The sequence below is a fragment of the Castor canadensis genome, chromosome 3 (assembly GCF_047511655.1).
Source record: "Castor canadensis chromosome 3, mCasCan1.hap1v2, whole genome shotgun sequence".
NCBI classification, from domain to species: domain Eukaryota; kingdom Metazoa; phylum Chordata; class Mammalia; order Rodentia; family Castoridae; genus Castor; species Castor canadensis.
Window position 1 is genome coordinate 15,640,453 of NC_133388.1, and position 14,780 is coordinate 15,655,232.

At 37.2% G+C, this 14,780-nt stretch overlaps 1 protein-coding gene across 30 annotated transcripts in view; it reads right to left on the bottom strand.

The window, feature by feature from the left end:
- Positions 1–14,780, bottom strand: part of Unc79 (unc-79 homolog, NALCN channel complex subunit) — a 261,091-nt gene that overhangs the window by 7,573 nt on the left and 238,738 nt on the right. For all 30 annotated transcript variants that reach the window (XM_074067276.1, XM_074067275.1, XM_074067270.1 and 27 more), the window contains 2 exons: positions 13,668–13,865; positions 11,281–11,358 (listed from right to left, as the gene is read on the bottom strand). In XM_074067276.1, the coding sequence (XP_073923377.1) occupies positions 11,281–11,358; positions 13,668–13,865 (276 nt within the window). The remainder of the gene's footprint in view (positions 1–11,280; positions 11,359–13,667; positions 13,866–14,780) is intronic.

Genomic DNA, 14,780 nt, shown 5'->3' on the forward strand with positions numbered 1-14,780 from the left:
CATTCTCCACATAATTTTCCATTACTGCAAGGGAACACAGGCCATGTTGAATCTCCTTAACATCACAAGAGGATGCAGGCCTGCTGTGTAGTTACCCATTATCAGCAAAATGCCTTTCTCAAGTCAAACCCCACTGAGACGGTGGCATTTGGAGGTTAATAACCACCCCATGAGTGCCTGAAACACACACTTTAAGAGCAAATGACTGATTGTCTCTTGAAAGCTACTAAACATGGGAAATTAAATGTGTATTTATTTAATTAAATCCTCTTTTTTTGAAATAGCATTTCCTCCATGAGTTCTGTAGAACCAAGTCTCTGAGTGAAATAGCAACTCTATTTACCTATAGTCATTAAGAGAATGTAACTAGGCAGTGAGCTTCAGTGATAGCAAAAGATAGTCCCTGGAATTGCCTGGCTATAATTTGGAAGGAGAAATACATCAAAATGGAGCCAGGTATTTGTAGAGTGTGGTATCCACACTGACAAACATCAAGTCCCGCTGAGATGATTTGTGTCTCTGCTGTCCCTCTGATATGGCCCTTCATTGGTGGTCACAGGAAGCCCCAGCCCAAGTGCCTCCAGTAGCAGCTCCCCTCTCTCTGCTCTAGTTTCTTGGTCACATTTCAGTCCTTTAGAATATAAGTAAATATTAATGGCCTTGTAAATCCAGAAATCGGGGATAGAATGTAACACTTCCTAGTTTGGTGAAATTTAAATGAGGTCAGGGCAGGGATAAGTTTGAAAATGCTAGTTTATGTCAGTGCTTTTCAACACTTTAATATTCTCATATATATCATATCATTTCACTCCATGTTCCTTCCAATCCTCCACTCCAACAGAGGAGCAGACTTGTTAGGAATGGAATTGTGTCTCGACAAAATCTCTGTTGTAATGCCTCAGAATGTGACCTTATTTGGAAATAGAATTATTGAAGATGTAGTTAGCTAAGGTGGGTCATGGTGGAGCAGAGTGGTACTCCCCTAATCCAATATTGCTGGCATCCTCATAAAGAGGGGAGTTTGGACACAAAGACAGAATATCATGTGACGATGAAGACAGACCTACGAGCCAAGGACTGACTGAGAGAGAGGAATGAACAGGTTGCCTATCACTGCCCTCAGAAAGAACTTTGCTCTTAGCCCTCTGGCCTCCAGAACTGTGAGAGAAACAGCTTCTGTTGTTTAAAGCACTCATTTGAGACACTTGCTGTGGTGGCCCCAGCAAACTAATACAACAAACTACAGGAGACAAAGTAAAAGCATGAACATAGCTCCAAGGTGGGAGTGTGCAGAGAGAAGAGGGGCAGGAGAGATTCATGTAGTGCCAAGGGTGAGATTCTTAGGAGAGGATCATAGCAAAAGAGTTTAGAAAAGCAGAGACCAGGCCACTGGTCATCAGTCCACAAATGATCCTAGTATGCCCCTTCCTGGGAGGTGTACTTCGTTATCAGCAGGACTCTGATCCAGAAAGTTCCTTAGGATGAAGAAAGACAAGAGTAGGGCCCTGTGTAGAGACTACTTGATGGTCAAGTTAAGAGCAAGCACAGTTTCTGGGCATGGAGAGGGATTGGGCCTGTAGAGGCACCTGTGATGTCCTGAGGATGAGTTTGCTATTCCAGATAAGAAAAATGTCAAAGAAGCTGAGCAAACAGGAGGTCGCTGATGCAATGAACCAAACCAGAGAATCAGGAGTAGAGCCTGTTAGGGTGGGGAGAGTGAATAAATGACCTCAGAGTTCATAGTTAGCCATAACCACAGACTTCTGGTCTCCCTGAATGCATTAAAACATTTCCTTAAAAATAAACTTGGTGGACTGAGAAACATAAATTTTGCATTATCTCTCATTATGTGGAATTGAAACCTAAAAAAATGGCATGAGTCTAAAATGGGAGGAACATTGGGATGGGGTGGGAAAGGAGAGGGTAATGGGAGATGAGTATGATTGAGGTTCTGTATATGCATGTATGAAAACAGAATAATGAAATCCATTAAAATTATTTGAAAGGGAGGGAGGGGAGATAAGAAAAAGTAACAGGGGGTGAATGATCAAAGTACATTATATACATGTATGGAAATATAACAATGAAACCCCTCTGTACAATTAATATACACTAATACAAATAATTTTAAAAGTCTGGTGAAGTGATGAAATGTATTTCTGCCTGTTTTTGTTTCCAAGGCTAAAGCTGGCTGCTGTTCCACTTTCAACATTCCGTTGATGTATATAATTTTAACATTCTTTTGATGTACATAATTTGACTTCCACTGATGTTTACTCCTCAACTTTTTTTTTGTGGAACTCAGGGCATCATGCTTGGTAGGTAGGAACTGTACCACTCCAGCTACTTGGCCAGACCAACATTCTGAAACATAGTGTCTATATTGCAGTCAGCTAATAATCTATCTTCAACGTAAATATTGTGTTGCAATTTGGAATGTGGTGTGTACCAGAAGATGTAACTGGACTAAAATTCAAAATATCAGAAAATGACATCTTCTGCAGGCAAACACAGCAAAAGGCAAGCCTGGGTGAGCCTAATGTACACGGACTTTTGCTGACTTTTATTTCATATGGAAGTGGCCTGTATGCCTCTTGATATTTAGGAACTATCTGAACTAATCTCTTACTAAGAATCCTGAGGCGCTGGGCAGAGTAGAGATGTGGGAGCACTGAGTAGACACCTTTCCCAGTGCTATCACTGGGGCTGGGGGCTATATAAGCAAGCAAAGGAAATAGTGATGTTGGTTCTAAAAGGGCATTTTTCTTTCTCCATTGATGGGATAGGTGACCATATAATTGTAAAATATATTTGCAGGAGACCTTCTGGTTTGTGATTTATAATCACATGACTGAAGGCACCCCATTAAAGCTCATCAATACAGACAGCATTATATGACCCAGTAGTCATTCTATTTCAGGAATGCTAACTTGGCTCATTAAATAACATTCATTTTATTTTCCTTTTGCAAGTGGCTTCTACAAAGCTGAAAGAATTAGATGTAATTAATTGTGGGCTCTGTAATATTATAATAAAGTTGGTTGGTTTTTTCCTTATCCACAAATACCCAGAAAATTGGAGGATATTAAAAATAGGTTATCTTTTTGCTAAAATAAAGTAGAATCTTTCCTCTTATCTTCATGCTATAGAATAAATGGAAAACTTCCTGTTTGGTTAGACTGCATTCATCTTATCCCTATTGTGTCAGCCTTCAAAATTAAACTGGGTGGTGAGACTCTCTTTCAGCCAAGATGAAATAACTAGACTTGTTCTCCTCCCTGGAGCAACTAAACATGAAGGCAAACTATCTGAAACAACATTTTCCAGATACTGAGCACTAGGCAATGCAGGAAAGAGATCTTCGAGGGAGAGGAAACAATCAAGGTAAGTTCTTCAATTGCCCTGGCTCACTGCCTAGAGAGGGTCCAGGTAGCAGTAAGCACTGGGAGGAGAGACCCAGGTGGGGCCCAGGGAGCTGAGACATAGCTGGGGTCCAGGGAGGCCAAGGGAGCGTTTGCAGGGCAAACTGGAAAGGAGAGAGCTGCACGTAGAGAGGAGAGGAGACAGCTGCACACAGAGAGAATACCATAGATCCTCAAAGCGTTCCCCTTGAAACTTCACCTGACCAGTGCACACAGGTAAGAAAACTACTCAATACCAAAGGAAAAACCAACCTAAAATAATTAGAGAAAATAATCCCTGGTGTTCACGCAGGACAGGAATAGTTTGTGCTCAACTAGTCAGAGTAGAAAAATCTTATAACTCATAGAACAGAAAGAGTACTCATAAGGATGACGGCGCAGTAGTACTACTGAAGAAATACTAGTCCTAAAAAAACCCTGCTCCAATCCCACCTAACAAAGCTTAAATGAAAGCTACAAAAAGATTTAAGTATCTTTAGGTAATTTAACTATATCACTGAATAAAGCTCAAGAATATTTATATGAATACAAAAATATCCAACACCCAAGAAAGTCAAATTTCCAAAGCCAACAATCCAATAAAAAATTACCAAGCATGCAAAGAAACAGGAAAATGTGACCTGTGATAAGAATAAAAATCCACCAAAAGGAAAAAGACCAAAAATGACATAGGTAATGGAATTAGTAAACAAGGAGTAATTGTTAAACCGATTTTCAGTAAGGTCAAGAAGGAGAAAGAGAGACTGAATGTGTCGAATAGAGGCACTGATGATAAAATGTGAAGAAATAATGGCTGACATTTTTCCATATCCAGTGAAGACCATAAATCTCAGCAAACTCAAGAACAAGAAGCACAAAGAAAACTGTACCAAGGCATATCATCATCAATTGCTTAACAACAGTGGCAAAAACAAAACCTTCAAAACAGACAAAACAGGTACAACAATAAAAACATATTGCCTCCAAATGAATAAAGATAAGAATGATGCAGATTTCATGTTGGAAATAATGTAAGCAAGAAGACAGTGAAGGAACATCTTTAAAATATTGGAGAAAAGAAAAGACAAACACTACAAATCTAGAATTCAATACCCAGTGAAATTATATTTTAAAAATGAAAGAAAAATAGGCCCTGAGACATACAAAAGCTAACATATTAAACACTAGCACACTTGTAAACAAAATGATAAATAAAATCCTTTGGCCAGAAGGAAAGATAATAAAAGACACCAGTTTACTGAATAGATCTATAACACAAAATGAAATTGAAGCAGCAATCAAGAGTCTCCCCAAAAAGAAAAGTCCAGGACCTGATGGATTCTCTGCTGAATTCTATCAGACCTTTAAAGAAGAACTGATACCAACCCTCCTTAAACTGTTCCACGAAATAGAAAGGGAAGGAAAACTGCCTAACACATTTTATGAAGTCAGTATTACACTTATCCCAAAACCAGGCAAAGACACCTCCAAAAAGGAGAACTATAGGCCAATCTCCTTAATGAACACTGACGCAAAAATCCTCAACAAAATAATGGCAAACCGAATTCAACAACACATCAAAAAGATTATTCACCACGACCAAGTAGCTTCATCCCAGGGATGCAGGGGTGGTTCAACATATGAAAATCAATAAATGTAATAAACCACATTAACAGAAGCAAAGACAAAAACCACTTGATCATCTCAATAGATGCAGAAAAAGCCTTTGATAAGATCCAACATCATTTCATGATAAAAGCTCTAAGAAAACTAGGAATAGAAGGAAAGTTCCTCAACATTATAAAAGCTATATATGACAAACCTACAGCCAGCATTATACTTAATGGAGAAAAACTGAAACCGTTCCCTCTAAAATCAGGAACCAGACAAGGATGCCCACTATCTCCACTCCTATTCAACATAGTACTGGAATTCCTAGCCAGAGCAATTAGGCAAGAAGAAGGAATAAAAGGAATACAAATAGGTAAAGAAACTGTCAAAATATCCCTATTTGCAGACAACATGATCCTATACCTTAAAGACCCAAAAAACTCTACTCAGAAGCTTCTAGACATCATCAATAGCTATAGCAAGGTAGCAGGATATAAAATCAACATAGAAAAATCATTAGCATTTCTATACACTAACAATGAGCAAACTGAAAAAGAATATATGAAAACAATTCCATTTACAATAGCCTCAAAAAAAATCAAATACCCAGGTGTAAACCTAACAAAAGATGTGAAAGACCTCTACAAAGAAAACTATACACTTCTGAAGAAAGAGACTGAGGAAGACTATAGAAAGTGGAGAGATCTTCCATGCTCATGGACTGGTAGAATCAACATAGTAAAAATGCAGATACTCTCAAAAGTAATCTACATGTTTAATGAAATTCCCATCAAAATTCCAATGACATTCATTAAAGAGATTGAAAAATCTATTGTTAAATTTATATGGAAACACAAGAGGCCATGAATAGCCAAGGCAATACTCAGTCAAAGGAACAATGCAGGAGGTATCACAATACTGGACTTCAAACTATATTGCAAAGCAATAACAATAAAAACAGCATGGTACTGGCACAAAAACAGACATGAAGACCAGTGGAACAGAATAGAGGACCCAGATATGAAGCCACACAACTATAATCAACTTGTCTTTGACAAAGGAGCTAAAAATATACGATGGAGAAATAGCAGCCTCTTCAACAAAAACTGCTGGGAAAACTGGTTAGCAGTCTGCAAAAAACTGAAACTAGATCCATGTATATCACCCTATACCAAGATTAACTCAAAATGGATCAAGGATCTTAATATCAGACTCCAAACTCTAAAGTTGATACAGGAAAGAGTAGGAAATACTCTGGAGTTAGTAGGTATAGGTAAGAACTTTCTCAACGAAACCCCAGCAGCACAGCAACTAAGAGATAGCATAGATGAATGGGACCTCATAAAGCTAAAAAGCTTCTGTTCATCAAAAGAAATGGTCTCTAAACTGAAAAGAACACCCACAGAGTGGGAGAAAATATTTGCCAGCTATACATCAGACAAAGGACTGATAACCAGAATATATAGGGAACTTAAAAAACTAAATTCTCCCAAAACTAATGAACCAATAAAGAAATGGGCAAGTGAACTAAACAGAACTTTCTCAAAAGAAGAAATTCAAATGGCCAAAAAACACATGAAAAAATGCTCACCATCTCTAGCAATAAAGGAAATGCAAATTAAAACCATGCTAAGATTCCACCTCACCCCTGTTAGAATAGCCATCATCAGCAACACCACCAACGACAGGTGTTGGCGAGGATGCGGGGAAAAAGGAACCCTCTTACACTGTTGGTGGGAATGTAAACTAGTACAACCACTCTGGAAAAAAATTTGGAGGCTACTTAAAAAGCTAGACATTGATCTACCATTTGATCCAGCAATACCACTCTTGGGGATATACCCAAAAGACTGTGACACAGGTTACTCCAGAGGCACCTGCACACCCATGTTTATTGCGGCACTATTCACAATAGCCAAGTTATGGAAACAGCCAAGATGCCCCACCACTGACGAATGGATTAAGAAAATGTGGTATCTATACACAATGGAATTTTATGCAGCCATGAAGAAGAACGAAATGTTATCATTCGCTGGTAAATGGATGGAATTGGAGAACATCATTCTGAGTGAGGTTAGCCTGGCCCAAAAGACCAAAAATCGTATGTTCTCCCTCATATGTGGACATTAGATCAAGGGCAAACACAACAAGAGGATTGGACTTTGAGCACATGATAAAAGCGAGAGCACACAAGGGAGGGGTGAGGATAGGTAAGACACCTAAAACATTAGCTAGCATTTGTTGCCCTCAACGCAGAGAAACTAAAGCAGATACCTTAAAAGCAACTGAGGCCAATAGGAAAAGGGGACCAGGAACTAGAGAAAAGGTTAGATCAAAAAGAATTAACCTAGAAGGTAACACACATGCACAGGGAATCAATGTGAGTCAATGCCCTGTATAGCTATCCTTATCTCAACCAGCAAAAACCCTTGTTCTTTCCTATTATTGCTTATACTCTCTCTACAACAAAATTAGAGATAAGGGCAAAATAGTTTCTGCTGGGTATTGAAGGGGTGGGGGGGAGAGGGAGGGGGTGGAGTGGGTGGTAAGGGAGGGGGTGGGGGCAGGGGGGAGAAATGACCCAAGCCTTGTATGCACATATGAATAATAAAAGAAAAAAAAAGACACCAGTTTAGAAATGAAGAACATTGAAAATGGCAAAAACAAACAGGGAAATAACAGTAAATATAAATAAATATAAAACTTGTTTAAAGGGCTGGTGGAGTGACTCAAGTGGTAGAGTGCCTGCCTAGAGTGAGGCCCTGAGTTCAAACACCAGTACCACCCCCCCAAAAAAAAAAAAAAGAGACTTGTTTAAAATCTCAAGAAATAATTGTTTAAAGCAAAAATAGTAACAATGTATGGTTTGGTTTATAACCAAAATAAAATAAAATAAATAAATAAAATAAAACGGATGACAATAACAGCACAAAACTTGTTAATGGAGGCGAGAAACAAAAGTATATACTATTATACAGTTCTTACACATTACATGAAGTAGTAAAATATTATTCATGGCAGGCTATGATAAGTATAAACTCAAACTGAAAGCTAAAACAATAACAAAAAATATACTACTAAGAAGATAATTAAAAACATACTTCTAAATAATCCATGGGTCAAAGAAGAAACCAAATGGAAATTAAGAAGTATTTTTATGGAAATGAAATTATATCAACATTTGGGGAAAAGTAGGTAAAGCAGTAATTAAAAGGAAATTTAGAGCTCTAAATTTGATGTATTAAAGAATAAAATTCTTAACCTAATGCTCTCAGTTTCCAATTAAGAAGCTAGATAAACAAGAGGAAATTATATCTAAATTGTATACATAAAATTCTCAATCCAAAAAAAAGGCACAATGGACTCAAGTGGTAGAGCACCTGCCTTGCAAGTGCAAAGCCTTAAATTCAAATCCCACTACTGCCCAAAACAAACAAACAAATTTAAGACAATACAGAACAAAAAAAGTGAATAGGGGACAAAGAACAGATGGGAAATATAGAAAACAAATAGCAAGATGATGGATTTAAATCCAACAAATTACAAAACACATTAAATAAAAATGGTCTAAAACTAACGAAAAGCAGGAGTGTCAGATTTTTTTTTTTAAAAAAGAGCAACATTCAACTATATGCTGTCTATAAGAAGTACAATTCAAAGATAAAGACATAGGTCAAAGTAAGAGGACAGAAAAAAGATACACCATCCTTACACTAGCCAAAAGAAAGCTGGCTACTTTTATTAATGTCAAAGTTGCTTTTAGAACAAAAAAATATTACCAAGGATATAAGGGGACATTTCATTATTTCAATTCATTAAGAAAATATAAAAATCAAACATTCATGCACCTAATAACAAGCTTCACAATGAATGAAGCAAAAACTGAGAGGCTTAAAAAAAAAGAAATGAACAAATCTATAATTATAGAGATATTTCAATCCCACTTTCTCAGTAACTGATAGTAAAGGTAAACAGACATAGAATGACATAGGAAACTTGAACAACACTATTAACAAGCCTGAACTAATCAATGGGAAATTGTACCTGACAACAGCAGAAGACACATTCTTTTCGAGGGCACAAAGAGAATTTACTAAGATAGATAATACTCTGGACTGTAAAACAAGTCTCAAGAATTTAAAATGATTCAAATTATGTAAAGTGTTTTCTCTGATCAGAATGGAGTTAAATTAGAAATGCATCACAGAAAAGCCTCTGGAAATATCTAACGATCTGGAAACTTAGCTATATACATCTAAATAATCAACGGTCCCAAAAAGAGGGCAAAAGAGAAGTTAGAAATTATTCTGAAGCAATGAAAGTGTCAACACAACATACAAAATTGTTGCAGGTAAACTAGTGTTTTGAGAGAAAATTATAGCACTAATCACATACATCAGAAAAGAGGAAATTATGAAATCAGTAAGTTGCATCTTCCAGACACTTTACAAGCAGATATATAAATAGCAATGAAGAGATGCTTAACATCATTTGTCAACAGGGAAAAACAATCTAAACCCACAAAATACTAGTACACGACTGTTAGAATAACTAATATTAAAGACTGACTATATGGTATGATATATGCATTCATGAAAATATTACAGTGAGCTCAAGTATTTTGCACAATTAGCACACATTAATATGAGAAAAAGATTGATCAAATCAATTGCTCTCAAAGATGTGGAGGTACTAGAATATTCATACACTGCCAGTGCACCTGTAACAGAGCACAATGAAACAGAGCTTTGGAAAAGAGTGTGCCAATTTCTTAAAAAGTTAAAGATACAGCAACATATAGTTCAGTCATTTCACTTTTAGATAATTAATAGATATGAAAGCATATATGTACACAAAGACTTGTGTGTGAATATTCATAACATTTTTATTCATAATAGCTCCAAACTGAAAGTACCTCTGACGTCCATTAACTAATGAACTGTTAAACAAAATATAATGTATCCATACAATGGAATACTACTCAGAAATAAAAAACTAATGGTTGACTGACTCATGCAACAACAGGATTAATCTCAATATGACTATGAGATAAGGAAGGCAGAAAAAACATATGCATGTTATGAACAAATCTACTTATAGAAAATTATATAAAGTATAAAGAAACCTATACAGACAGAAAGCAGATTGGTAGTTGCTTAGAGACACGAAGTAGAGGAATAGAGGAATCATAAATGATTATAAGAAAATGCTTGAGGTGACAGATATGTTCATTCTCTTGAATGCCATAAAGTAATACATGTCAAGAACTATACAACTTATATATGTATAGTTTACCACATGTAAATTATATTTCAATAAAGTAATGATGTATAAAAATAAAGTCAGGCAGAATCATCCAGTTGTCACCCATATACCTTTTCTCATAGTGCTGACTTTTGCTACATTGAGCTAGACAAGAAACACCTCTCCTTTTTGAACCAATACCACACACAGTTATGGTAACAGTGAAGTTTTCCCTGAAAATGGGCTGCTTTTTTGCAGCATAGTGTGAGTTAACATGACAAGTGTCTTTAATCAAGAGTGGAGTTAACCAAGAAGTGAAATACCAAGTTACAAGACTCCAAATTGATGCACTCTAGTTAGTGGTGGTAGTGACGGGGGCCAAGATAAGAGAGTATGGAAGTAGAGATACAAGGAAAGGAAGGAAAAATGACCAGTGAGACAAAGGGGTGAGATGTTAGGAAGGAAAGGAAACGGGTGGGGGGGGGGGAGGGGCAGGAGGTAGAAAGATGAAAGGAATAGGAAAACAAGCTCCCCTTTACTCTTCAATTTTGTATCATGCTAGTTGTTTCCATTGTCCCTGGATAGATGACAAATGCTTGAATTATTTTCATATACCATGTGCTGAGTTAAAAATCATACTCAAAACTGAATTAATTCATCTTAAGAGAAAAGCACAGGATACCAAGTCAAACAATTACAGGCTATTTTCCAGACATCTTTTGCAAAGTGAGGTACTACCAACCAATTTATATTATAGGGTCATTTTCAGATCAATGTTCTCCAGTAATATTTTATTTCTTACATTATATGCAGTCATGAAATGACATTATAGAGTTGCTCACAGTGGTAGAGCAATAGCAAAAATAACACAATAAATATTAACCAGGGTTGTTATAGAAGCCTGAATCCTCCAGCCCCAATTCTACATGTTAAAACTAAATGCATTTTATTTTACTCTTTGAACATACATTCATTCATTTTTAGCAGTACGAAATGGTCTATAAAAATTGTAAGATTTTCCTACCTTGACAAAAATGGTTGAATTGCATTCTTGCAATGCCTCCATTAAACTAATCACATGGAGACACACCATTTCTACCATCTGAAACAACAAACATGAAAGTCAATTCCACTCCCAGTGATATGAAAACCTTGCAAACTAGTCAGCAGCCACAGAAGACTGATGCCCTGTGTCCAGGGGGTCTTTTGGCCATAGGAGACTATAAGGGGTGGTGTCCATTCACCTCTAAAACTTGAAACCAGAAGCAAAATTTTTTAAAGTTCCAGAGATTTTATAATTGTCATTCCTTCCTCACCCCACTCAGGATTGCCCAGTGAACTCAGGTATAGCTCTCCCTAATCTGCACTGCACCGTGACTCATGTCAGAAGATAAATGGCTTCTGCTTCCTCATTTCTAACCATAGCTTCCATCTGATCCTTTCTCCACGGTTTCTCCTAGGGCATGGCTGTTTTAATTTAATGCAGATCTGCTTCTAAGGTTTTATTCCCTATGGAACAGATAGCCATGCTTACAAACAGTTCAAAAGTACAACAGAAATGATATCCCTCATTGCAAACTCCTAAGGCTGGATTTTAAACACTCCAGGGGGATTTGACCAGACTGGTTTATACAGCCTAACAAAAAATTCAAAGTAAAATTAATTAAAATTCACTTGCAACAACATCTGTGAAATGCAACACACTGCAACAATCACTTGCAACACATTCATTTGTAACATTTGAAAATCAAAAACAATTTGAAATAGGACATTATTGGTATCAAAAAACTAACAATAATAGAAGGAATTATTTTTTTGGTGCTACTGGGGATTGAACTCAGGGCCACCTACTTGCTAGACAGGTGCTCTACTACTTGAGCCACACCTCCAGCCCAATAGAAGGAAAATTTCCTAACCATAGTGAAAAGTCCCAGTTTGTCTGTCTGCAAACTAACAGAATAGAATGCTTGATCTCCAAGTTCTCCTTTCGTTGTAGAAATCTATGATCCAATAAATATAATTATCTCCAAAGCAGTTAGAACTATTTGTGAACCCTAAAATTTTCACATAAACTTCCTTTATATTGAACTAAAACATCTCTCTATATATAAAATTACAACATCTGCTTCTCTAAAGAAAGGGCTTCAACTAGAGTTAGAGGCATGACTCAAGTGATAGAGGACTTACCTTACAAGTACTGAGTTCAAACCCTAGTACCAACAAAAAAAAAAAGCAAGTAAACAAAAAAGAAAAAGCAAGAAAGGAGAGAGTGCTTCATTAAAGGAAATAATCTTTCTAATTAGAGCTAAAAGAAAATATGCCTTAGACTAATATTCAATCAACTAAACAATCATGACCCAAATGCCTTGCATGGTACACTGTTATCATCATTGTAGTATACTTCTAGGTTCCTGACTCCTCCTAACTCTACCAATGGTGCCCCTGTAACTCCAACACTGGTCCCTGCCTACCCAACTGAGAGTCTCCTTCAACAAAGCAAATAAACCTAAGAACTCCTTGTAAATTCCTTCTATACACCTCCAACTGGCTCCAGGAGGACCAGCTCAAATTTCTTCAATGAAATAGATTCAAGCATTAACCATTCCCCAGATATCTTCCAGGAGGGGGTCTGGAGCAACTCTTCTTGGCAAGCCATCACATTAAAATGGATTTGAAGACCAGGGAGCAGTTTGAAGATTGCCCTTAGTGCAACAAAGAAAAGTGAAGCTCTTTTCATATCTTGAGCTCTGAGTAAAATAAACTCATGTGGTCAGCTGTCCCTTAAATTACTACAAAGAAAAAGATCCAAATAGCTAATATTTTCCCAAATTGCTTTGGGATTCAAAAATTATATGGCTCTCTCTCTAACTCTGACTTTAAGCATCTTGTTTTTTGGCAATACTGGGGTTTGAACTCAGAGCCTAATGCTTGCTAGGCAGGTGCTCTACCACTTCTGCCATTCCACCAGCCCTGGACCAAAACACCTTACAGGTAGAAATTACACATAAAATTCATTTGGTACTAAGCAGAAAAAAAAAACAAAAGTTGTTTATTTTTTATTCATTTGGGGGCTTTTAAATATTTATGGTACACAGCATGATGCTTTGATACATGTATATATTGTGGAATTATGAAATCAAGCTACTTAACATATACATAGATTATAGACTTTTTTCTTCCAGTGAGAACACTTAAAATCTACTCTTAGCAACTTTCAAGTATTCTACAGTCTCTTGAACTATTGTTTGTTTTGTTTTCAACCAAAAGTTTTGGCAAGTAGAACAACGTATAACAAATCACTGATTGATTTACATATTCTTAAGACTATAAAGAACAGGTATCATGAGGGACCAGAAGTGGCCTAGATATTTTAAGATTCTATCCCTGAGCAGACCATCTCCATGAACTCACCACTTTGTTATGGGCCATTAGCTGAAGGATGCTGGGTGTCACCCTACTCCAAAACTCCAGTGCTGTCAATATAGCTGTGAAACTGAATTCATTCTGGTTTTGGACATTTGTAGCCACAGCACTTTGTTCGCAGTATACAGTCCAGAGTTGAGCAAAGATAAATGCATGGAAGAGGGAGCACATGTGGAGCACAGAGGTCTGCAAGGAAAGAAGACAAGGCACCACTGCTTTAGGCTGTGGCCTTGCCGGAGCACAGCCATGCACAAAGGAATTATCTCAGTTACAAACTCATGACTCATCACCTTAAAACTATCTGCTCTTCTCTGTCAGTGGGAGTGTGCTCAGAGAACAAAGCATCTCTTCCAAGAGAGGGCACCTTAATTTGCAGAACAAATCTACTCACTCCCCCTTGCCCTTTTATGAAACTGACATTTCCATCCTTAAACTAGGTTAGGAGGAATAATCATTCTGACATTTTAGGAACTTTTCTTGCCTGTAAAATGGGGATAACAGGAGCCCCTTCAAAGAACTGGTTAGGAGTAAATGAGGTGATATACAGGAATACTTAATAACTGTACTTGTACCAGCAGCAGCAGCAAGAGTACTCCTACCAATATTAAGCATGCATTGAATGCCTACATGCCAAGGACAGTGCTAAAATAAAGACTTTTTTCTTACATCACCTACGTAATTCTCAAACTACCTTCTCCTCTACTTTACAGATAAAAACTGACATTCAGAGAACTTTTTCAAGTTCAAAAAAGTACAAGTTAGTAATCAAACACAGATCTGGAAGCTGAGTGCCAGTGGCTCATGCCTATAATCTTAGCTACTCAGGAGGCTAAGATCAAGGAGGATCGAGGTTCGAGATCAGCCTGGGTAAATTGTCCCTGAGACATCCCCCTATCACCAAAATAACCAGAGCAAAACAGACTGGAGGTGTGGTTCAAGGAGTAGAGTGCCTGCTTTGTAAGTGTGAAGCCCTGAGTTCCAACTAGCCCCACCCTGAAAAAAAAGTAGTAAAACTACAGCTCTGGGAAGAAATAGCAGGAAATGACTGCCTGATTGCTTCTGTAAACATCATTCAGGTCATTTGAGTGGATGCTCTATTTT